Raw genomic sequence first — 26,792 nt, 5'->3', positions numbered from 1 at the left:
AACATGAACCTACCAAATAAATCTTTAGATTCTTGAGATCCAAAAAATCAAGAAATTGTAGACAGTACAGTGGAAGAATAATATTTTTAAAAATCGGAGACAGTGGACAATATTAGAATACAGGCTTCAGTTAAGGTTTACTTTCATGTTTGGTACGTATCTGGAGAAAAAACAAAACTATTTAAAAGGCGTCTTACCAATGCGATGTATTTTTAAATATTTAATTGGAAAGTTTTGGCAAAAATATTATTTATTCCATTTGATCTAATTTTATTATTACATTTGCCACTGTTTTGTTACCTGATTTTTTTTCTTTGGCAGAAGAAATTGTAGATAGTATGGAACTTTAAATGTATTAGCTCAAAAATTTCAAAATTACCCACTGTAGATTAAACAGGTTAAAAATAACCAAACTCTTTTAACATATATGCAGTTAAATACAGGAGAACGTTAAGGCCTTTGCAGAAATGTCTGACTGCATACAAAATTTACAAGGTACAGTTTAACACCAAATGTAAGACTTCTTTAAGTGAACGATTCGTGTTTTTCATCGATTTTAAGCGGGATAAAAATGCATGAAAAAGTTTAATTTATCCACTTTATCTATTTTCATTTTTATTGTTACCCCGCCTCATGAATATTAATGGTTAGCTAATCCCCACTTAGAATTACATTTCAGAATAGTGTGCGTAAAGTTTAATAGGCAGACGGAGAGGAAACGTGAAAGGGAGTGAAGAAAAACTCGGCCCTTCCAAAAAAAAGAAACGAAATCAGCACATAGAGAGGGTCTGAGCCTCGGAGAATCAAAGAAACCACCTTTCAATCCTCGCTTTCCCAAAGAAATGCCAATAAAATACGGTAACAGAATATCACGGAGGGCGCGGTGTTTCCTTAACTGTTTCTGAAAGGCTCAGAAGATCTTAATAAGGCTTCGCTCGGTCCTTTTGTTGATCTCACAAAATCAACTCATTCTAATTGAGGCCTGAGCTGAAAGCGACCTAATGTTCAAAGCAAGTGACCGCCGGAGAAACGAAATTACATTTTTACTATATGGGGCATCCAATCAAAGGGCGGCTTTGCACGTTCATCTATAGATCAACAAAGTCATCTACAAAAGTACTCTTGGGAGTAACAGAGATGCTGCTGGTTAACGTCAATAGACGAAGGAAAACTAAAGAGAAAGTTATTGGATGCTGCATGGAGGCTCTTAGAAGTATGGCGACAGGGAATGCGCATATCAATGTTTATACTGCTTGTTTAAAACACAACACTGACGTGATTCCCTCAAAAAGGCAGGATTCACCTGCCCCTAAATCACTTTAACGGACAAAAATACAGAGAGTCGTTAACAAAATGTGATCCTTAAATACACAACAAAAGACATGTATTATTTCTGCATTTCGTCCGTTTTTTTAGTTTGTTCTCTCGGCCCTGATGTTGCTAAGACCCCGTGATAAACTCAGAACAGGTATCAAGTTATCAGGTTGCTAGAAGCTTTTGTAATAAGAGTATTTTGTCTAATCCCAAATTGCAGTCGAATTTTCTAAATGCTGAGCTCGTAAATCTCGGGATTAGAGGAGGCGAGAAGAGGAGGGGGAAAAGTTTAGTTTCTTTAGCCGGCAGGATGGGAGCGGGTCGGCGATGTTGTCGGTCCTTATTAAAACGATGATGCATAAAATACGAATTTGAAGCTCGTGCATAAGTCTCCGTACCGTTTTCCCCGGTGTACTTTAGGACGTGGGAAGGATATCCAGCGGTCGAGGGGCTTCGTGGAGTTCAACTGCTCAACACCTGAAGTCAGGCCGTAGACTTCAAAGCAGCTGGATCCTTAGCACGCGCTCTGGGACTCAGACATCTCTGCTATCGCTTTAATACGCTGCTTCGTCGTGTTTATAACTTTTTCGTGCTTGTGAAAACTTTTAAAGAAACTTTGTATTTTTGAAAATGAATTTTCCACTAAACAAATAGCCTACTATTGGGTTCAGCCCGAATACAAGTGTTGGCGAAAGGGCAACAATCAGGTAAGGGAATTATATATTTTGTCTGAATCTAGATGTAGCCTACATTTTTGTTTTAATTCAAATAGCGTTTTTTTTTTTTAAATAAAACACTCGGTTACATGTGAAAAAAATGCTAAATAGATATAAACTTTCTGATGTTTACCTTTATCATAACATTATTAAAGTATAAATTACACAAATAAAATTAAGAAACCTAAAATTAAAATATTGTAATAACACAGCTAAAACGTTAATTTAAGGTTAACGTTTAAAAATGTAGAAACAAAAATATTCTGGTAAAGGAAAGTTTTACCGCTCCAGACTAAACGAAGTCTCCTAATCAAATGCAAAACATGCAGTTGCATGAGACTTAAAAATAATAAAAAATATTCCATCAAGGCTATGCCACGTTTCAAGGTGACAAATCAAATGTACAGAAATATATCGTTTATTACAGTAGGCATCTGAAGGTAGGCTACTGGAGAACAGTTCAAAGCGGTCATTTTCATACGAGCACTGCGGTACCGTCTCATCGGGATTACATGGAGCTCGCCACAGGTCTAATGCATAAAATTACAACATGCGCTTTAAACTCTCCGATTAGTTAAGGCAACAAACAAATGTCCTTTTCCGCCGCGGTGTAATGGTCTGTGAGCGCCAATAAGTGTCTCCTATTCAGAATATTACAGTCATCCATGATAACTGCAAAATAATAAAACAAAAACAAAACGCCTGAGGGGAAAATTGTGGTACAGTCGGACCCAATTGGAGAAACCATCAGAAAATTAAAGTGCAAGTATCAGAACGGCTAAGGGAGGACGTCAGCTGTCATAACTTATTTTGCTTGTTAATGGAAGATGCGAGGTTGCAGTAATGGCTGTTTGGCTGCGTGTAAATAGTCTGTCTCACATGTATGAGAGAAAACAGATGCTTTGGACAGAGTGATTTTGCTTTAATCTCCCTCTGAGGAACGACCTCAAACAAAGCAAATCGCAAACATTCATTTATAAATAACCGTAAACCACAGGGGATTTTCCCCCCGTTATTTTTTTACAAAAAGCACCACTAAACTGGATGTCATTTTCGAGTGCATTGAAATTGTTTTATTTATTTGTTTATTGAAGGTTTGTGATGTTGAAGCACTGTAAGTCTTATTTTTAAAACATGCAGAACTTGACAAACAAATTATATTTATCGAAAATATTCAATTAGACCGGAATTTACACAATAGAAACAAATAAAACGATGTGTTGATAATAAAAAATACAAAATTTATCAAACAAATGTTTTTTTTTAAATTCCATTAAAACGAATCCATTTGTATAATTAGCATAGGTTAATAAATTTATTTTCTCACAATAAAAGTACATTTTTCTTAGTTTATTACAAATCTGCTACATTCTGCCAAACCTCTGCCACATTTTGTACACAACAGAAAGTCAAATCTAGAACCAACACGAACTGCAGTTTGATTCGAGTATGAAATCATTTGAGTTTTATTGAACAGTAATATTTATAGTACAGTGGAATAAATAAACCGGTAATGCTCATTTAATAAAGACGTGGTGGGACTGAAAAATGCGGACAAAAAAATGATTATTCCCTCCTCTCTTCTAACTATACAATAAATATGAACAAAGTCCTTAAGCAAATGTACAGGATTGTGAAGATGGTTACATTAAAAACGTCTCAAACAGTAATAAAGGCAAAAGTAATAAATTACTCTGATCCTGACTGCTGCTGAAAATAAAGAAATTCTCAAGCTTTTCAAGCCTCAAAAAGTAAAATTAAATGTACAACATGACTGTTTATTTTGCATAAGCACTCGCATTATTTTTTCACTTAGCAAGCAGTAAAATGTTTGGTGAACATATTAAACATAAAAGGCCAATAAAACACAAAATACTTTTTGTAAAATATTTTACATGTAAAAAAGTCAAAAAATTAAACATTTAATTTTCACGCAGGTCTTGTTAGATAAGAACTTGCTGATAGATTTCCTTAAAACTGAAATACAATATGACTTTGAAATTCAATCCTAATCAACAACAGAAAATGTTCCCGTAAAACCTCTAATGTGATGAAAAAAACCTTAAGTTATAATTTTCTGTAAGAAAGGGAAACACAATCTGTGTTCAGATTAAAATGTACTTTTTACTTTCACAATTACAATGAATTTCACCATTCTGTCAAAGAAAGTTGAACATTTTTACAGCTTTAAATCTTATCCAATATTAGTTTCTTAAGTACCTTGTTTATAAAATGAAATAAACCAAACTTAATAATAACAACAACAACAACAGTAATAATATTGTTTTGTTGTGTTTGCATACGTAAAACAAAATCCCTCTTGTTCACTTAACTCTTGGCCTTTACCAGTTCCTTAGCCATAACAAAAGATTCCATAAAGATTAATAATAAAATGTATGCTGTGGTCTTCAAATATATTTTAAAACAATGTAGTTTTCTTTCTCCTTTAGCATATTTTTGCTTGGGAAATGAATGTCATTGAAGAACACACTTCTCCTCTTTCTTTGCCATCTTGCCTTTATTCTGTTCCAGGGTTCTCTCCAGGTGCTCATCTTCTTCTTCAGCTCTGTCGGCACACACAGGACATACAGGATCAAAGGTCATGGACACAGAAGAATGCCTCCACCACCTATGACCGCTTTGAATATTAACATCCCATACACACAAAACACCTACAGTAAATGCAAAGTGTGATGTCTGACTGCAAGCTTTGGCCTCTAAAACCTTCTCTAAACTGCAGCAGAATTCTCTGGAGCACTAAGCGCTCTCACATCCCAAAATGACTTGCAGCAGGTGGACTTACTCTTTCTCCTGGGCATCCAAGTCTCTGACCAGAGCATCACGTTTGTTGACCAGAATGACCAACTCATCCAGCAGGAGCTGCTCTCGGCGCTTTTGCGCCTCTGTTTTCTGCCAGTCTGGAAGATGAAGAAAACGAGAAAGAACATTTTAGAGACCGGATAAGAAAGTTGACAGCTAATCACCTTCCATGGCACCTTCAACAAAATCCAGTAAAGACGACTTACAGAAACAAGCATAATTTAAATGGTTTCACGTGTGAAAGACATCACTCTCAAACTATCAAGGAAGACTGTGGTCTGTACTATTTAGCTTAATATTGTTGAGTTAATGTGAAGCTCTGAAAGGGCACCCACAGGTTCCCTGTATAATGGACGGCAGCCACACAGTGGAATTCGGTCAGAACGGATCTGATAACACAAGTGAATACAAGGACTGTGTTGAGTACACCACCTGCTTTTAAGCACCTTAAAACGTCAAGTCCCAAAGAGGCGTTAATGCCTTTACACAGCACAAAATCTGCTCTATAAATAAATTCTATTGATTTTTCACTCAACTTGGAATTAAGTATTAAACATGATCTTGTACAATCTGAAGGCTTAATATTTTTGTGTGTTACGTATTAAATACAAGTATGTATTGTATATTTAGGAAATATTATGTTATTTCATGAATGAAATGTGTGAGTATAGCCAAAGTCTCTGCGAGGTGACCTGGTCTTGTACCCCTGCCAACAGCGGGTCTGAAATATCAGCCAGGCAGACGAGATCAGGCCTTACTGATACCAGTGCAGATTAGGCTACGCTCACAGCCAAGGGGAAGTTATCTTACCAGGCCTATTCTTGAGCCCGCTGTAAGAACAGACTGTACTAGTGTCTTTACACTGCTTTATTAATGCTCCCTCATGCGTACACACTCACAAACACACAAAGAAAATACACTCTTTACTTGTTTTGGGCTCTGTATGAATGTGTCTATTGCTGTAAGAGTGTGTAAGATAAAATGCAAGTTCAACCTTCCGAAATGTCAATCCTTAAAATAAGTGTACTTCATTAAAAATAAATATTTCTGCACTGGTTGCGTGAAATTGCAGTGTGGTGCTGAGAGCAGCGTTTGTCCTGAAAGGTCTGCCCCACGCTCACATTTAACCTCTCCGCCTTTGAAGTGAAGCACAGTGGCAAAATGAACACAGTTCCAATATTTGAAAATTATTTGGCCTCCAGCAGCTAAATGAAAGTCTTTGGTCTTCTTTCATTAGGGCTTCAGAGAGGCTAAAATTAAGGGCATGCCACTAAATATTTGAAAGGATTTGTTTTAATGGATTTATAGAATTTCTAAAAACCTGCAGGAAGACTTTTTTATTTAAAAGCAAGTTGAGCTATACAGAAAACAACAACATCATTTTTGTTTAATGTTGCACCAGCAAAGCGTCAGCTTGCAGAGAATATTCCTGTGATACAGGTCTGACATGTCATTCATCTGATCATCCTACAGACCGAGACTTTCCTCTTCCACATCTACTGTGTATCCTGCATCACTCTCCATACGTTCGGTCTCTTTGGCCCCCCCACTTAATTCACTCCTCCGTCAAAAACGACAATGCCTACTTCACAAAGACCTGCCTGGAGGGTAGGCTATGACCAACAAAAACTTCTGCATGTTCCAAAGAGGTAGAGAGAGAGTGAGAAGAAAAAAGTCCCTCGACTCTTTACCACCTCCTCCTCTTCCCCTTCAGCATTCCCAGCCAAAAAGCCACAGATTGTCCCCTGCACCTCCGGCACAGGCCGCATGCAGCTGTCAATCAAGCGTGAGCGGTGCCGCCCCTCTCATTAAGAAGGTAAACAATGAATCTCGACGATGAGGGACATGGTAGAGTAAACGAGTGATCAGAATAAAAAAAACCTGATGGCACTCACGGTAGCTACTACCTCTTCCTCTGGTGTTTCTTTTTCTACTTCCTTGAAGAAGAGATGTATGGAAGCTTTGGGATAGGGGGTGGGGGGTCAATCCTTTTTGGATTACTCCCTCTCTCTCTCTCATTGCCCTGGGCAATCACGTTAAAACTCACATGGTTGGTGCTTATTCAGATAACCCTAACAATGCACACCAATGGTAACCATGTGAGCACTCACAACCCACAGAAGAATGCGCTGGTTCAAATCCCCATGACCCTCCTCCACAGCAAAATTTATTCAAGAGTGCAACCTGCTCGGCAGCTTCAGGAGGCACAGCGCTTCTTCTTAAGTTCTGCCCAAAGATCACTAAATTCGGTCACTTTGAACAACTTCAAACGCACCACCCTCACTTTAGTACGTGGAGGCACAGAACAAACGTCTGGGGCTGCTAAAGATGTGTTTTTTAGGTGAAACAGGAAATAAGTATTGGAGGAATCCAAAGAAAAATGCATGATCTTATTACAGCAGATTTGGGCAAGTGGTAGGCAGGCTGGGAGAGCCGGCATAAGATGAAGCTGGACGAAGGCCAGCTGGGCCTGGGACAAAGACCAACATGGAGAACCATGACAAGGAGAGTGACGGGACAGCGGTTCCTGGTTTTGAACCAGCTGGTACCCAAACTAGAATTCTTTGCCTGCTATGTAACAAATAAGTAGAATTATCAAACCAAATACATGAAGAAATTCATATAAAACACATACTGTATGAATGACAAAAAATACAAAATACATTATTAAGTCAACACAAAATGTACATGAAAAAACTGCTATGTTTAAGAACAAAAACACAAAAAAGATGACACGAACGGAAATGTCTATTAAGTGCAGCGGTATAAAAATCACACATTGTGAGTCAAATGCACAACTCAATGGCTAAATGGAAATGAACACAGATTTCAGTGAATAGTGGCGAATGAGAAACTGCCGTCTCGCCTTATCTCCAGTTCCAGTCAACTAGCAATCTTGAAAGAGTTTGCAACATCATCAAAGCCGACCATTTGATAGGATTCTCACACTGCACCCAATCAATCCGAGGAATACGGCCGCCCAGACATGTAACAAAGCTCAAATAGATTTACAAATGGGGGTGTAGGGGGATAAGCCCTTGCACAGGATTACATATTGATTTTAAACATATAAAAAAGCTTATCATATAAAACCGTAACAACAAAACTAGGGGACCTATGCAGAAATCCCCCCGCAAAAGGAGCGTCCACTTTCAAATATAACGCCCCGGAGTGCACCGCATTTGAGAAAAGAAAGAAATAGGGAGACGGAAAGAAGAAAAGGAGAATTTGAGAGAAAGTATGTGTGCATGGCAGGCAGATAACAAGGGCAAAAAGGATCAATTTAGAGGCAGAGAAATAAGAGTCATGGCATATTGTGGAAGGCCATGCTACTTTTCTTCCACCCCACAGCGCAAGGGAATCTGAAGGGGTTATCGTTTAGCCGACATTAACACTTAGCCTGTTTGCTTTACACCTTTAACCGAATCCTTTTTCGTCTTTTCAACCTGCTTTTCTCTTCTTGTCAACTTTTAAACTTACATCAGTGAGTAATGATACCTTTTTTATAGACATCATTGAGTAATACACTTTTAAAGAAAATAAATAAAAGAATACACTGAACTGCCCTAACAGCTAGACTGACATAACACTACATTTACTGTGCATTTTAGTAGTTATTATGACAACAAAACTTTTAAAGGGGCCATGGCACACAACTTTTTTTAAGATGTCAAACAAATCTTTGGTGTGAAGTTTTAGCTCAAAATACCATATAAATAATTTATTATAACATGTTAAAATTGCCACTTTGTAGGTGTGTGCAAAAAATGTGCCGTTGTGGGTGTGTCCTTTAAAATGCAAATGAGCTGATGAAATTCAAACACTGATCACAATGATGGTGGTTTGTTGCAATTAAAACTCAATTGTGCTTTTCTCTGCAGTGCTGTGGTTGGCTTGTGCAGATTAAGGGGTGGAATTATTATAATAAGAGCTCCTTATGATATCATAAGGAGAGCCAAATTTCAACCACCTATTTTTTCATGTGCTTGTAGAGAATGGTTTAACAAAACTAAGTTACTGGGTTGATCTTTTTCACATTTTCTAGGTTGATAGAAGCACTGGGGACCCAGTCATAGCACTTTAACATGGAAAAAGTCTGATTTTCATGCCCTTTAAGGATTAAACAAAAAATATGCTGAAATAAAATTCCTTAAGAAAAAGAATAAATATAAAATGTAAATTATCTGCTATTGTTTTGATAAAACAAAAGACATCTGTACCAGCATCCAGTGTTTAACAACACCTGACTCTGGCACACACCAGCTGTAGATTCTCGCGGGGTCGAGGAGGGGCGAGCGTTTTTCTCTATCAGCGTAAGAGTGTGTACTGATATGAGAGAAATGTGTGTGCCTGTCTGAACGCCTCAGCCGCTACACTTCCAATGTCATCAGCTGACCAAGCAAATCAGCAATTACCTGTCTGCATTTGCTGGGCGCGACAGCCCGTCGGGGCTCCAAATAAGAAAGTGATGCACGAACCTCCTCACCAGCAGCTCAGAACTATCTCAGATTCGCTTCAGAAACACCCTGACTCTGAATGCCAAGTGCTGAGCCTCATGGGAAAAAGAGAGAGCGAGAAGAAGCAATGGAGATAAAGTGTGTGTGTGTGTGTGTGTGAGAGAGAGAGAGAGAGCGATAATTCAACAGGTAGCGGTGTCTGGACTGATAGGGCCGGTACAAGCAGCAGGGACCGAATTACCACTGCCGTGGACGGACCTTCTCACCCTTGCACATCCAATGCCAATATTTGGAAGTCACTCCATTTCCAGTTTTCAAAAAGCGTTAGCTGATAACTGGACACAAGGCTGAGGCGCCTCAACATTCGAGATGCACTGAACTTTATAAGCTTAGGTTCCAGGCATTCAGTGTCCGTTATCACAGCGCCTCTCTGTGTGAAGGAATTCTTTTTGAAAAATAACTAGCTAAAGTGGCTTGATCTGCATCAGAGATTTGTCAACATGTAGCCTGATATCCCTAACAGAAAGAGCGAGACCAAGAAATGACAGATCCACGGTTGTCACCGCTGTGTGGCGTCTGCCGCAGTCACAATAAAAGCGCGCAGCTTTGCTCTCTGCTTGGCTATTCATGTCCACTGTCAACCTCTTCTAACTAATTAGAATTGATTTATGATGGATCAGCTAGCTTATCAGGTGCAGAAAGAAATTACCATGGCTAGCCAAGGGGTGAGAGGGTCACCATCGAATTGTAAAATCAATTTGCATTGATTGTAAAAGGTTCATTTTGCGAAAGAGGACACAGTCAAAGGGATTAAACTTAACCAGACAACTTTGATACCACACAATAGGCTTTATTTTTACCTCGCTTACCTGTCTGTATAACACACACTCAAAAACCTTATAAATCCGGCCATGTCTCGCAGGGCCCCACAGGGATTTAATATGGATGTGGATATGATGACTGAGATTATTGCTCTCCCCAATCATATCTACTACATATATCGTATATAATTGGAGACAGAATGGGTTAAAAGAGTGTAATCTATCAAAGGGTGGTAATACAATCACTATAGCGTTTTCAAAACAGCGTGCAGTGGGTGGGGCGGCGGCAGAGGTGTCAAAGAGCGAGTCGCGGGCAGGTTTAATTAAGCAGGAGAGGATCTTTGTCTTTCATAGAGCGGCTCTCAAAACCACCCCCCAAATCCCTCTTTCACTCCCTCTTACCTTCAATTGCCAGCATTGCCCTCAATTCTCGGTTCAGCAGCTCAAAGCGTCTCTCCAGATCATGTTCCTTCTCCCTGGGCAAGTTGTAAAAGTTCATCAATATGTTAATGACTAAATCATTAAACACTTAAAGAAACCTTTAATAAACATCGATTCGTGAACTCGCCAGCACCTTTCCTACCTCACATTAATCTACTGCAAATAAGCGATACACAAAGTGAAACACACAGGGCGAGATCGGCGGGCAGCGGGGAATGAAACGTTGGGGGTAACTGGTGGTGGGTGGGGTATCGAGGAGCAAATTAAATTTCACCACTTTCAAATGTATTGGAAATGAGCTAACTCTGTCCCCTAATAGAATTTGTCCTTCACAGCCTGTTCAGTGAGTAAAAAGAAATAAAAGAAAGAAATTATCAAGGCCCTTTTAATTGAGCACTTAAAAAGCCCCTTTCCAGTGATATAATGTGATTAGAATACTTCAATCTGTCATTTGTGAGAGCTTTGAAACTCTTTCTCTTTCTTCTCTCTCCCTCTCGCCGCTCTCTATGCAGAACGAACAGCCGGCCAGATTTTTATACATCTCACTTTCACTTAAAAAAAAATGATGAAAGGTTTCAAGAATGTACATTAACATCAACCTAGGAAAAGTCATAACTGTGAACGTAGTTAAAGAGAGTAAATAACGTCAGTTACTGTCACAATGGCTTCCTCTTAGGTGAATGAATTGCTATTTAGACGGCGAGTCATTTTTTTCAATTTCTTTTAGGTCGATCCAATTGTCATAATGGGTGGAATAATACAGTCTTTGAAATCACATTATGGCAGGCGCGTCGGCTCTGATATGGGTTTTGTCGGTTTTACGGTGGAGGGCCGTCAGGGGAGGGTGGAAGTGAATGAGGGGCCCGACCTTCTGACTGGGCTCGGGTCTCCTGGGAAAATCATTTCAAGTGTAGGTATCAACATAATATAGGAGTGTGTATAGACCACTACCTTCCAGTGTTGTTTTCGTCAACGATGACGATAACAAAATGATTTCGTTGACGCAACTTTTTTATGACGCTAACGCGACGATGACTAGCTAAAAATGGCTCTAAGGTGACGAAAACATGACGAGACGCTTTCAAATTTTCTTTGACGAGACAAAACAAAAATGATTATAAGTCTGACGTTCACAATGCATGTCATTTCTGCCTATTTTGCGTGAAATCTGTCTGTTTTTAGCTAAAATAGTTACCATATCATATACATTAAATTTTACTCAACAATCGGCTTGTGACATGTTTTACTTGTCAAACCTAAGCCCATTTCCAATACTTTTTGTGGTGTATTTAAATAACAAGGCAAGGCACGCGTTTCTCAACTTTATAAGCGAGGTCTCAGCGTAACACAAAAACTCAACATCAGGCTCAACTTTTTTGTTATGACATGCGCAGAAGGCACACCGACTAAAACAACGGCAAGCCCTCAGGGACAACCTTAATGCACATTTTAATAGCATTAAATACACCACACTTTTTAACCTAAATTAATTTGTTAAAGACTTCTTTTTAACTAAAATTGACGAAAACCTTTTTGCGTATTCATCGACTAAACTTGACTAAAACCTTTGTGTTTTCGTCGACTAAAATTTTACTAAAACTATCAAGTTTATAAGTGACTAAAATGTGACTAAAACTAAAAAGCATTTTCGTCCAAAAGACTAAGACTAAAACTAAAAGGGCTGCCAAAAACAAAACTGCTACCTTCAATAAGTACAGAAGAAAGTGCAGACATACTCACAGCAGAGAGAGCTGGTTTTGCCTGCGGATCAGAGCGTTCTTCTTGTTAACCAGGGTGAACCATTCCTGCATCATGGCTTCCTCCTCTTCCTTGTTATTCCCTGAAAACACACACATACACAAACAACTTAGCATGTAAAACCTTATTATGTAACATTCCACATTACGGTGTTCATGTGGCGGTACAGATAAACAAATAACAAGTTCCCACTAATTACCAGACGTGTGAAATTTATTGCAAAAGCATTCAAGCTCCTGCCAGTTACAGCGAATCTCCACCTCAACGCAACAATTTCATTTCAACATTTTATTATGGCTTTTACAAACTGCTACAGACAGAAGCGTAAACATGAACAGACTCCTGACCGACTTCATCTGGCATGGTTAAGTTAAGCTAAGCACTTATCTCATACCTCCGAGTATAAAGTGCTTTAAATGAGATTATCTGACAGCCTTTTCTCAACAACACAGACATACATGCACGTTAGAAAGCCATCCAGATGCGTGTTCGCTACCTGCGTACCTTCAACTGTGTGCTTACCATCATTTATCAAAATATCTTCTTTTGTGTAAAACAGAACAAGGAAACTCGTACAGGTAAATGATGACAGAATTTTCCTTTTTGGGTGAACTACCCCTTTTATGCATCCTGGTTATTTTTCTGTATTGCTTGGGATTAAAGTCTCAATTCTGGGTCTTTGTGCAGCCTTGAAGCTTCAGAAACCACAGATTCAATGTGCTCAAAATGAACATGTCCTGTGCCTGAGGCCTACATGTCCAGATGCCAAACTTACAAAAGTGGAAACTGTAGGTGTGGCTCCGCCCCTTGCCCAGGGGCTTGACAAGTAAGACTGCTGTGATAGGAAAGAAACTCCAAATGACATGCAACAGTTCAATAACCTAATTCTCAGGGTACATTTGTATACAATATATATATAAGGGCTGTCAGCTTTAACGTATTAAAGCATGTGATTAAGTCATTAATCATTAACACATTAAAATAATTTAAATCATCAATTTTTTGAAATTTGGAATAAGTTGAAAGTAATACATTTTCTTTGGGGGTGCACCATATTGAGGCCGCAAAAGTTAGAGAACCACTGACCAAGAGTATGTGTTTATCCTGACGCAGACTGGTTGGCGCACTGTATGAAAAAGCTCCGCGAGTACACAAAGTACTCTGTATTCTTTCAAAACTTTTGACCTTCATCATACAGTGCGTGAACCAGTCTGTATTAGGAGCAACACATACTCGTACGCCTCTTGGTGGTTTGTGGATTCGGAGTGCGCCTGTTTGCATGAAACGCAGAGCTCAGACTGTGACAGAGGCTTTGAACAACTATGCCAAAAAACAACTATGCAAATGACAAACGCACCTCTAGGCTGCCTTTCCAGACACCTAGGAATTTTAAAGACACAACATAACTTCATTAAAGTAACAGTATGCACTTCAAATTCAGGGTGCAAAGGTTGCTTTGGAGTATAGCAATCAATAATAAACTTGATTTAATTCCGCTTACTAATTATTCTATCTAATTCAATTTTATTTATATAGCGCTTTTTACAATTGTTTAATTGTTTTAAAGCAGTTTTACATTAATAAAAGCAGGAGAAAACACAGAAAAATCAGGGGACAACAAAAGCAGCAGAGTACAGCGGCTAAGATTAAATTGTACTAGCGAGCGTAGTAATAATGAAACGTCTAGAAAAGGGTTCTACGTTAAGCCAATGTCAGCTGACACCCTAGGGGTTGAAAAAACTCCTAGGAGAAAAAAAACCTAAATTTGTTTAGGGAAAAATGTGCTGTGAGAGTGAAATACATAGCTGATTCTACAGAGGATATACTATATATTAGTATTATAAAAATGTATGGGCTATGCATAAATACATACATACACAAACGCACGCACGCATGCACACACACACGTATATGTTAAGGGGTGGTTTCCCGGACAGGGATTATCTTAAACCAGGACTAGGACTTAGTTTAATTAGGAAATATAACTAAGTTTTAATAAACTTGCCTTACTAAAAACATTACTTGTGTACATTTTAAGGAAAACGCATTTTAAGATATGTCAGTGCAAGTTGTTTTCAGTTAGGACAGCTCTTACATTTATTTTAGTCTAGGTCTAGTCTAATCCCTGTCCGGGAAACCGCCCCTTAATCCCATCAAATGTTATACATTTTTTTATAATATATATATTAAAAACCAAAGAATTTACTAATAGAGCACAACATTTCTCATAGATCTAGTCACTTATTTTTACTCTCAAAATATACAACATTGATGTGGTATGCACAAATAAACTTGGCATATATTAAAAGAGGACAAAAAGTTTACCAATAATAAGTGTCCAGTTTTAATTGGAAAATTAGTTCATTTTGTAAAAAACTTTTTTGTCCTTTTTTTATGAAAGAAGGGAAGCAAATGTTTTACCCCCACATATCTGTTATTCAATTTATAAGTAAAACGGGCCATTAGAACCATTGTTTGAAGAAACAATGCAATTTGATTAAAAAGATGATCTGGGAAAACGCATAAAGAAATTTTAGGATGATCAGCTAAAATTATCTCTTTAAAAATAGCAGAAAAAGAAACACGTGGAAAAACAAGCAACTGTTAAAATAGTTTGAAGAACAGTATGGCAAAGATTTAGCCATTCATCACCTCTGGAAAGATCAAAGAGAATCCAAAATGATCTGTAAGTACCGAGACAGTCAGAAGACGTCTGATTAAAGCTAGGCTATTTGCAAGAAGCCCCGTAAAGCACCATTGTTGAAAAACGGCATGTGCAGAATCACATCAGCTGGTCCAAAACAAACAAAACAACAAAAAATGGTGTAACATTTTGTTTATTTCGGGCCTAGTGGTTATCGACAAAACCTCAGGCGATTCTCGGGTAGTGAATTCAAGTCACAGTACACTGTGAAGACAGTTAAACATGGCTGTGCAAATATTATGGTATGGGATGTTTTCATACTACAAGTGTTGGGCCTATTTATCATATTCAAGGGAACATGGATCAGTTTGAATAAGTCAGATGATTATGTTGCAATTTTTAGAGGAAATTTCCCTAAAATGGGGACAACAACCCTTAAAACTTGTGGGGTGAAATGCAGTTTCTGCATGCAGTTTCTGTAGCAAAACACTAAATATTGACAGGAACTGTGATCCTGGGCTGAAATACCTGTTTCGAGGTGCCAGAAGTTGGTTGACTTGTTTTACAAATATGTAAAGTGGGTAGTAACAAATTACATTTACTTCGTTACATGTACTTGAGTAAACATTTAAGGATGGGTACTTTTACTCAAGTACATTTCTAGTGAAAAAACTGTACTTTTACTTCGCTACATTTGGTGGCGTTACTCCACTACTGTCAAATGGTTATAATTAATGAATATATACATATATATATATATATATATATATATATATATATATATATATATATATATATATATATATATATATATATATATATATATATATATATATATATATATATATATATATATATATACACGTTTATATGGCTTTTTCGAAAGTCTTGCAAGACAGAGTTTTTTTTTTTCGCGAGATGGCTACGCATCACTTTTTAGCGCGCGTTGATGAAAGGAGATGGCCGAAGCAGAGGAAGGCATGTGCGAGTTATTGGAGGCAGATCACGCGTGGCCTCAAGTTCGCTTTATGTTTTCACTTCAAGTGGTGAAAAAGAAAAGTTTCATAATGCGATTCACGCTGTGTGCACCAAACGAACCGACATATTACAGGAATTTTAGCTTGATCCTGAAACAACACGTAGCGGTATGTGTCACAGTGATGCCTATTTGTACTATTAATGGTAACTTGGTAACTATGGGCACTTTTACCTTATTGTAATACTATTTTACACACTGTTCGAGCGTTTTTTCATTTGCGCTTTTGTGCAAGCAATGAAAAAATCCTGTAAACCTTACAAACAACAGGCATTCACATATGTACATTTCCATATCATTTTCTCACAAAACTAAACAAACTGATTAGCATAATGTGACATCTTGCATTTATACACAAATCTGGGCACCTCACTAAAGTGTAGAAAATACATACAAATAATAACGGGATAGTATTTTATTTTATACCTTCCTAAAGAATGTATATACAATGCATAATAGAATAAAGTATGTTTATAAAGGAACATTTATTATATATTATAATAAATGTAGAGTTGATTTACAAAACAGAAGTTTCATATGAAATTCTAAAATGAGCATTTTTATCAAGCTCTTATGTTTATGTTCAGTAATAGCACTTCAAAGGCAATGAAAATAACCTATTCATATAAGAACATGATAACAAACAAACACTTTAAACACACATTCTATTTTGTTTACTGTTAACTTGTTTAAAGGCAGATTCTGACAAGTTTGTGTTGTAAACTTAAATAAAGACACAGTTAACTGTCAGAAAAACATCAATGTTTTTTTTTAAATGACACGTCATGTGATGTTAACGTACCCATTGCAGGACTGAGATGTGCTGCTTTACTTTAATCTAGGATTTACATATATAAGCAGAACAATAAAAAAACTTTCAAGGACAGGTTTGTGAAAGCCCTGTCTGAAATTAGTCTGAAATTCAGTGTTTTACGCTTCTTCTCAGATTGGAAGTGACTAGTAACTAACTACTTGAGTAGTTTTTCATCTAATACTTTTTTACTCTTACTCAAGTAACTAATTAGATTGTAACTTATACTTGAGTAAATATTTCTATAAGTACTTTTACTTGAGTACTGATTTTGGGTACTCTACCCACCTCTGCATATGTGCAACAGTTATCAACAGCAATGGTTATGCAACTAAATATAAGTAATGCAATAGTACATTTCTTCAGTTTTAAGAGTCTAAAGAGAAAAAATTTAATACTGTTGCTGTTTTTTAAACAGTTTTATATTCATTTTCTTTGCTTCCACTTAAAAGAACAAAAAAGACTTTATACATTTTGTTAATGATTTGATTTGAAAATGAATGTGAAAGGTTTTCAATACATTTGAAATAAGGAAATAAACTTTTGTATCACATTTTTTCCCTTTATTCACTTTTATTAGCACACTACTATTTTTGAACACAACTGTATATAGATTATGATGTCCTTATGCACATGTTTTTACAGTATGGTATAGATTCCCGAAAGTAGACAATCTCAAAAATAACAAGTTTCTGCCTCTTGTCATCTTGATTTTGAGGATCATTTGACCTCTGAAGGAATAAAAACGATAGCAGACACGGGAGTTTCGTATTGGACCTGGAGTCAGCCGTGGGGTAAACCGGTTAAGTGGGCTCAGAAAGAAAGAGTCTGATGTCAGTATTCTGAGCATTTTTGTGACACTAATTATGTCTTTGAAGAGGGATGAAAAAGGAGAAAAGATGAAAGATCCTTTAAGCTTATGTAATCACATCACCTACTCAATGCCCCTGTGATACCTGTCTGTTCCTGACAGCATCAACAACAGAATAAGCATCTGTACACAAACATGCACTCTCTTTTGACTAATGTGATGAGTTTTGTCGATTCAAGGTGTGCTAAGATTCACATCACCACACCACTACATATGTATGCATCAGTGATCATGGATGATCTTTATGTGCACATTAGTTTTAGAGAAGATATCGACTGGGTCTAGTGTCTTTCTTCAGGTATAAATTGAACATGTTTTCACCATTCACTGTCATAGCTTTGACAAATAGTGTACAGGTGCTTAATATTTTTTTATTTAAAAAATATAAACTCTGACATAACCCTGAACACTGATATGAAACACAAAAATCAGACTTGATCCAAAAAATCTTCTGTGCAGTGATAAAGGTTGTGGTTCATCACAGCTGTTACCATATATAGATTTCGTATGATGTATTAACCAATCAACAACCAGAACTATTCACTTTATAAAGAAGCAAGAATGACAATGCATTTATGTCTGTGTCCATGCAGCCATTACAAGGAATGGGGAGCGATAAAAGGAAGGATCTTCAATAAGACTCTGATGTGAGAAGTCGGCTTCGAATCTTTTTTATCATGCTGTTGCTTGGTACCATGTGACTGTGATGCGGTCATGTGAGAGAGACAAATCCGCTAGCCACAACAAAGCCAGCGGCGGCCCCCAGAGGGACGATGGCTCCGTCACTCACACCCCGAGCCTCCACCAGGGGAGCCGCTCTCATGTCTGCCAGCACCAGATCTGTGAAATTTTGCATTTGACAATGACGCAGTAAAAGGCGAAAAAAGGGGGTCTGGGATTTAGGAATCAAGCCTGGATTATTGTAGTCAACTTTTAAATTGTGCAGCTCGGAAGGGATAAAGTGTGCAGTGACAGGTCATTGTAGTGACACACAGTCAAATAAAACAAGCAAATAATAAATGGTAATATTAAGCTTGTGTGACATTGTAAGGGAATGTCGAATTAGGAGACACATCCCAGAGGCCGTCACTTGAGCTTCTGCAGTGAGAGTGTGGAGACCGCCTGAAAGAAGCCCACAAATACAAACAGCACACATACAAACCCATGCATACTTTTATACACACTCTACAGTGGCAACACTTAAACTCTGACCTTTTCTGGGGATGTCCATAACAACTCATGACTAGATTTTTTTATTATTTTTTAAAGTAATTAAGACAACTATAACTTAAACAATGTAAGCTATTATGCATGTAAATTTATGTATGAATTTTGTTTAAAAAGCATTTAAAAAATATGTTACTTTTGGTGCTCTTTATAGATCCTGTATGCACTCAAAACGTTTGTTTATAATCTAATAAATTTGTCTTGTTTAGTGTGGGTGGTGCAGTTTTTTTGGCATTTCGATTTTTGCCTTCACTTTCTATTTGAATTTTATTGAGTATTTCTCTTTGAATGTAGTGCATATTTCTGCCCTGCTCATCTGAACATCTACACAGTGTATTTAATAATTAATTAGGTTGCATACAAATATTTTAAATAAGTAAAATAATTATAGAAACAAAAATAATTTTGTATAACCTTTGTTTGTGTTGCCATGTATTTTTTGTTTTATCCTAAACAAAGACGTGAACATAATTAGAAATACACAGAACCTGCTCCTCTAGTTTGGCTCCCAAAATTAGTATTCAGTGGAATGAAACACGGTAACTCAACGCACCACAGTAAAACACATACACACCCTATACAGTCCACACATTCGTGCACTAGCAGGCTACAGGGGCTTGACTCGTCTGCTGGGCCTGAGGGCCTGTGTCCATGCCAGGGTGATCTGGCCTCAGTAGCCAAATCAGATTAAGATAGTCATCTCAGCTACTGTTGCATTTAAACCAGATAGCATTAATGAATTTTTCACACATTTCACAATCTGCCCCTCTTTCCTCCTAACATTGTGATTATTTACTAACAGCTACAGCAAACAAACACAGAAAAAATATCCCAAACACAAAAATATTATTTATATTGAGATGATTAAGTATGTATGCCAAATTGTCTATACTATATATTAGACGTCTATTTAGATGGTACATTTTAATCTGTAGTAATATGTCATATATGTGCAAAAAAATAATTAAAAGCATTAAATAAGTAACAATTTTGAAAATAAATAAGTTGTTAAATAAGAGTACAGATTGTTTTGATTTTTTAAGTAATCAGGCAAACTGTTGTAAATTGAATTTTAATTATGTTATTTTGAGGTTGTATTTTTTTAAATTAGAATCTCATTTAGATATTGACTGAATGATAAAAACTAAATAACTCTGAAGTAAACCTCCACAACAGGGGGATTGTTTTGCTTGGCATTTTGTTTAATTACAAAATTCCCCCTCATTTGATTTAGATAAAAATCTTTCTAAAGCATTAAAAAACCAGAACAATTACAAATTAATCCTGAGTCCTGCTAAGAGCTGGGTGTCTTTACTTGAGAAAAAAAAACAGGCTGGGGGTGGAGAGAAGAGGCCATAAAGAAAAGAAAAAAGAAAAGAAATATATTAAACCGTGTGATCACAGCAAGCTCGTCTCATTTCTTATCCACCCGTTTTCTGTTTAATCCAATACCCAGTAATCCAATTTGTCTATCGGAGTTTGAAGGGGAAGATCTGCACTTCTCCACCACTCAGTCACTTTTTGAACATTTACAATTTATTGTTCATTCTCTGCCTCCGACAGCTGTGTCCATTTTAATTTTTTGTCAGAAGTTAAAATGAGAGAAAAAGAAAGACAGAAACAAAACAAAAATAAATAAGCAAAAAAAAGAAGAAGTGGAAAGACCAAGATGAACAAGGTTTTGTGCGATGCTCATTAAGGCCCAGTCAGGGAGTCTTTTTGAATATGCATGAAGACAATAATCAGATCTTCGCTTGTCACTGAAGGAGAGACGGTAAGTACAAAAGGATTGATTTAATTACTCTGAGTGGGTCTGCTATGTGGAGAAGTCTTGTTAGCGTGGGCTAAAAGGGCTGCGCTCGCCGCTCGCGCCTCTCTGATGGAAGGTAGTTTAGCTTTAACCACAATACCTAATCTCAGGATAAAGCCCAGGCCATTGTCCTTTAAGACGCCCATCACTACTTTTAAAACGGACCGAACACATTTTCTCTTGTTTAAACCTAGTTAACCACTAACCTTTCCCCTGTTTACTATTTATCCGAGGACCGATCTCTTTAGATTACCAAGAGATTGAAAAAGCAACAGGAGATGCTTTGAACACACAAAGATCTTCAATACCTTTGGTTTAATCTAATAAAGCCTTTCTAAAAATGCAAAGGGTAATTTATTTCAAAATGCTCAAAATACATAGGTGATATAGTTGAACCGCTATAAGAGTATAATCAAAATATCAAAAACAGAATTAAATAGCTGTGGAGTTAAATGTTTTCTTAAAGGGTGAAAGGACAACATTTATAATATAAGCTTTATCAAAAGTGCTTTTAGTATGTTTAGGGAAATACATTATCACAAACAGACATAAAACAAAACACGATTACCAACTGCAAATTATTATTTAATTCCTTACAAAGTGTCCAGATGCCTAACCACTAATGGTTTTCAATTGCCAGCGGTATTATTGACCTTCAGCTGCTTGCTTTGCGGCTTATGAGAAAGAATTCATAAGTGGGGCAGAATGACAATGAGCAGAGAAAACCTGCGGGAGGAAAACGGGATCTCCAAAGTCGTTCTTAATGACAGAAAAGTCTTGGCTATACATACACTGTTATCATACTTGCTTTCATGTAATTGTTTGAACATTTAGTGAGCTGACAGAAGATAGGCTGTACCTTAATACTTCTGTCTCGCCCGCCCCTTTACCGCGGTTACCACAAAAAGCCCCTTCGCAAACAATCTCGCCTTCCCAGCTAACAGCACCGACACCTCTCGGTTTGAGCAAAACAAACAACTGGCAAGTAATAGATTTCATACGTTTTTCCAAGTCTACATTCAAACCAAAATGTAGGTTTCAGCAATTATCACTGTTTAGGGCAAAAATAATTGATTAAACCAAAAAATATTTGGATATGGGCCAGAGAGAAAAAGGAGATGAATTTTAGCCAAGATGTCTAAGTTAAGAAGGAATTAAAAATATGTTCATCTCTGTTTACAGCCTCCTACTCTATTAAACTGTGTTAGTATGCCCCCCTTCTTTTTAATCAATAAACATTATCACAGACTGACAGACTATCAGCTGGTGTTGTCCATTTCTTGCCGCTTAATCCCTGTACCGCCTGTCCACTATCTCAACTTCACGATGAGCATAACAGCCAAGACAGGCAGTTTACATTACAAAAACGACAATTACAGTCCTCTTCACAACACTACTCGGGACAAATAATGATGCAAAATGACAGAGGGGTGAAGAAACGTGTTACAGCTGAAATGTTTCCAATGACGTAACAAACAAGCAAAGAAGAAACATTAACACATTATGAAATACAAATGATGATGCAGATACTGAAATCTGACTAAGATCTGTCATCGATTCGTCATCGAGTAAGGGAAATATTGCTATTAATACATAAAATAAGTAAATATAATATGCGCTCCAAGAAATATTTTTTTTCTAATATGACCTTCAGGGAGAAATGCTGGGGCCAGAGGTCTTCTCCCCCTTCTCTCATTCTTATTTTGACAAATACTATCATTTCCCTCTATCACCCACTTTAAGCCTGCTTTTGGGAGCATTGAACACAGGGGCGTTGAATCAAGAGCCTTTGGTAAAAGCAGAGTACTTCAGGTAATTAAAGCCGGGTGAGTGGCAGACGAGAGCGGTAAAAAAAGATCACCTGGTGAAGCCCTCCGAAAGGTGTTTCATTAAAAGCCTTTTACTATACAAGCACGGCACAATGTGTGGACGCCATACTTTACCACTTGTGCTCAACAGGCCCTCAGAGCAGCGGCTGGGATGAGAGCAGAAACCTATCCCGGTTAATAATCTCATAACAAAAGCTAAAAGACATCATCCTATTAACTAGCAGTCTCTAGCACTAATGCGAGGTAGTGCCCTGTGCCTCTGTATAGAGAACGCAGCTATTAAAAAGAAGGAGTGTGTGAACAGCCGGCAGGAGTCTCTCTGTTCGTCTCGGGCCCTCTTTCACCCTTTATCTGTCACCTCTTGTTTGAAAGCTGTCAGTGATATCATTAAGCTCAAAGATATTGTCGCCCGATATTCGTCAAATCTGTTGCATATGGTTTAAACGGCAGTTTGTGTATTTGGAGGTCGTGTCGTGTTTTTTTTTGCGATTTAGATATCATTCGATTCTTAGCAATTTCTCGGAAGAGGAATGTTAGTGACACCTCCCCCCTTGCCTCCAGCACCACCAACTCCTTGTTGCACATTTTACCTTATTTCTTTTCTTCTTACTCTCGTCTTTCTTTCTCGGGGGGAATATTAAATGAGTGAGCTGGCTCAAAGGCACTGAGTCGCTGACACAAAAAGCGTTAAAAATTCTCATTTGGTTGTCTTTATTTTGCTAGCGCCATGTGGTCCTTGAAGATGTTGAAAACACGGGAAGCAGAGGAAAGATCAGAGTCGGCTCATTAGCATTGGGACAGAACTGGAGAGGCAGCGCTGTATAGTGGGCCCTACTCCAGAGCTCCAGTGAGAGCGGTTGGTGGTAAGCTCAGCGTTTCATTGTGCTTTTGTCTTTCCTCTGGGTCTAACACGCCACGGGGAGCTTCGCTAGCCCCAGGTTACACAAGAGAATTATGGGAAAAAATGATTTTGACCAAGGTGGAGAGTACTGGAACACTGTCAGACATAGGCATTGTGTGTAAAGATGATGTTCTTGGCGAGATGACAGCGAAGGTAAATGATTTGTATTCAAAAGTCCCCATCAAACATGTATTGAATCTACTCACAGCCATACCATCTCCTACGGACCAGTACTGTTCTCTGAAAATCATACTTTAGAATAAAGCAGTGATTCTAAAACAGTAGTCCAAGGCCCACTGTTGGTACGCAAAGTCTTTCAAGTGATATGCAAATTGATTAGCCGATTAAACAAAACATTCCCTTAATGTATAAAGACTTACAAAACGCACTGCACCAGCATTATTTATCTGATCTTAAAGGACAAGTTTGGTATTTTACACTTAAAGCTCTGTTTTCAGATTGTTTATGATGAAATAGAACGGTATTGACTGAAATTTTGACATATGCGGCTGTACCAAGAATTTTCGGTTTCTATTGCACCACCCCACTACCTCCACAATGGCTGCACAGGCGCACCGGAACAATCCCTCCCAAAATGCACTAAACTCCCGTCCACAAAGACGTGAAACTCACCGAGTGGCCAGGGATGTTCACTGATATGCTCACACAAAAATTGCTGCAAAAGATGCTTTCCAACAGGTGTTTTACCATTCGTTGTAAACTTGTGGACCTATTTTTCCAAACGCCTCACACCCGTATATTCTTCCGTTGAGGGCTTGAATAATAGACACTCAAGCCCAATTGGTGGCAATAATCCACCTTTGCCAATTGCAAGAATACAAACAACGTTCCCGGCGCTGAGAAATACCGTACCTCACAGCACATCTAATACAAGTCAATGGAGTTGGACAAAAACTGGGATAAAACCTGTTGGAAAGCATCTTTTGCAGTGATTTTTGTGTGAACATATCAGTGAACACCCCTGACCACTCGGTGAGATTCACGTCTTTGTAAATGAAAGTTTAATGCATTTTAGGAAGGATTGTTCCAGTGCACATATGCAGCCATTGTAGAGGTGGGGGTGAAACAAAAAACACCCAAAAAATTATCGGGCCAGCATCATATGTCCAAATTTCAGTCAAAACCGTTCTGTTTCATCATAAACAATCTGAAAATAGGCCTTCAAGTGTAAAATACCAAACCTGTCCTTTAACTTACAGATAACACTAAATTACTTGACTGTATGTAAATTTGCTATGCATAGTGATGCATAACTGACACCAACTTCATTCACAGCCTGACTCTTTTGCCAGTGCATAATATCTAAAAAAGCTGTCTAATTTGGGTGAAATTCTAGGTAATTTTTTGCAATTATTTTAAATAACAGATCACAAAAATTTGTGAAATGCTATGTAGTTTTTACCATGGGGCTGTTTGATGCTTTATTCCGTTTGAGAGATGTTCCATGGGTATGCATTTTTTCGATAAACGCACACCTAACCTGATAAATGTCTTAAAATAACCATCAGGGCAAGGCCTTAGCAATGTCTGTGGTAACTGTAGTATAATATGGCTTTCACATAGGATGCGGTGTGCGCTGGTGCAAGGGTATTTTTTTGTTGCGTCAGGCAAAGCGCGAGCACAGTGGAGATTTATAATACAAGTTTACACTCCTACAGAGACATCGGAAGGAAAGCTGTGTCATGGAAACACGTAGCAATTCAAGTTGGCATGTCAGGTGTGTTTTAAGTCAAGTAGCTTATTGTAGATACTTAGGCACCTTAAAGTTACGTGAAATGGAGACGGGCAACATCAGTCTCTGTATTCCTCATCCACTATTTAACCAAAATATAAACATATATTGAAAACCCTGCCTACTTTGGTTTGGCCGGTAGAGCGCAAATCGCTTGGCTGCGCTGAACCCAGCGGCGAGGGAAGCGCACACCTCGTCCTATGTGAAAGCAGCGTAAGCGCCGTACCACATTACTACCTTGAGTGTGCATTATGTTCGAATTATTCAGTGACCCATTGTCAATTATTCCTTACATGTGTGCGTGTGTATGTATGTATATATGTTTGTAAGTATGTATAATTTTTATTATTATAAATACAAAAAAATCTATTAAAATTAAAGAATAGGATTGATAGTGGCTGACTAAATGCTTCAAGCTTTTTTGGAAAAAGCAACCCATCAGTGTTAACTGCCGACAATTTCCATCTCACCCCTGCCTTTCCCCGCTGTAGTGAAATGGATAAAGGTCTAGTTGGATGGGTTTATCGGGTAAATCCTGCTGGTTGGCCTGCTATCTTGGATGATGACCCTGAAGAATGTCAACAGCTCATTTCCCCAAAGCTGGAAGGAGTCACCATGGAAGTCATAATCTGCTTCTCCAGAAAGCCCTTGAATCAAATGCTGAATCTCTACCTTTGTCAAAATATATATATATTATAAAGCATTGTCTACTCTTGCTCACCTTCACTTTTCTGAGGTTCTAAGGAGGAACTTTTTGGTATTAAACACTGTTTTCTAACAGACCTGTTGCAATTTACTTACAGTATGTGTTTCCCTTTTCATTTTACTTGAAAAACAGTAATATTGACTAGAGAATATTACAAAAAGTAAGTTAAATAAGCCTATCAAATTCTCACTGTATTTTTTGTTTTCACCAACAACAGCTAAAGACACCAGTCATTATGTTTTAGGGGGTTGTCTGGTTGATGCAAGCTGGCCTCCAAAGCATCCAAGAATGACCAGATGTTACCGAAATGATCAACGATCAAAGCAACAATAGCTACAGGGGAGGGAGAGACTAGAATAAATTAATGGCTGATTTCTCTAGCTTTGATGGAATTAGCGGTACTTCTTTTCTCAATGTGCCATGTGAATGTCCTTGCGTTAAACGTTTTTTTTTCTATTCTCCCTTTTCCCCCTTTTTGACAAGTAAGGCCACCCAGCAGAAAACAACTGATGCAAAACCCCCAAGTAATCCCTGTGTTTATCTCTCCACTGTGGTAAGTCTGAACACAGACCCCATTATCTCACGGATTTGAGCAAACTTTCATTTATTTGTTGGCCTTGGGTATTTTCTTTCTTTAACTTCGATGCCTGAGTTTAGGATCCCCTGATTCTCCTATTCCAATGTAAATACATCTGCATAGTGTCACAATGCATCTAGCTGAGGTACTGATTAGTTGACCGAGGGGAGGCCTGTTTGCTGGAGCGGGGGGGTTGATACCCCAGTAGACATGTACATGTAAAAAGACACCTTCCAGGAGGGAGCTGTGAGCACATACATATGTATCTGTGATTGCATGAAGCTTCTTATAATCTCTGTA

At 37.9% G+C, this 26,792-nt stretch overlaps 1 protein-coding gene and 1 long non-coding RNA gene across 7 annotated transcripts in view; one reads left to right on the top strand and one right to left on the bottom strand.

The window, feature by feature from the left end:
* The first annotated feature begins 299 nt into the window (after positions 1–299).
* On the top strand, positions 300–5,421 carry LOC129417662 (uncharacterized). Its single transcript, XR_008635821.2, has 2 exons — positions 300–2,021; positions 4,563–5,421. It is a non-coding gene; the product is annotated as an uncharacterized lncRNA (long non-coding RNA).
* The window catches only part of ehbp1 (EH domain binding protein 1), a 206,769-nt gene continuing 183,444 nt past the window's right edge, over positions 3,468–26,792 (bottom strand). For 5 of the 6 annotated variants that reach the window (XM_055172481.2, XM_073869419.1, XM_073869421.1 and 2 more), the window contains 4 exons: positions 12,310–12,409; positions 10,531–10,604; positions 4,834–4,948; positions 3,468–4,596 (listed from right to left, as the gene is read on the bottom strand). In XM_055172481.2, coding sequence (XP_055028456.2) covers positions 4,506–4,596; positions 4,834–4,948; positions 10,531–10,604; positions 12,310–12,409 — 380 coding nt within the window. In that variant the 3' untranslated portion in view covers positions 3,468–4,505. Of the gene's footprint in view, positions 4,597–4,833; positions 4,949–10,530; positions 10,605–12,309; positions 12,410–26,792 lie in introns of those variants that run through there. The other variant, XR_012370470.1, reaches the window with a different exon arrangement.

The sequence above is a fragment of the Misgurnus anguillicaudatus genome, chromosome 7, assembly GCF_027580225.2.
Source record: "Misgurnus anguillicaudatus chromosome 7, ASM2758022v2, whole genome shotgun sequence".
NCBI lineage: Eukaryota > Metazoa > Chordata > Actinopteri > Cypriniformes > Cobitidae > Misgurnus > Misgurnus anguillicaudatus.
This window is presented reverse-complemented; position numbering and strand designations above follow the sequence as displayed.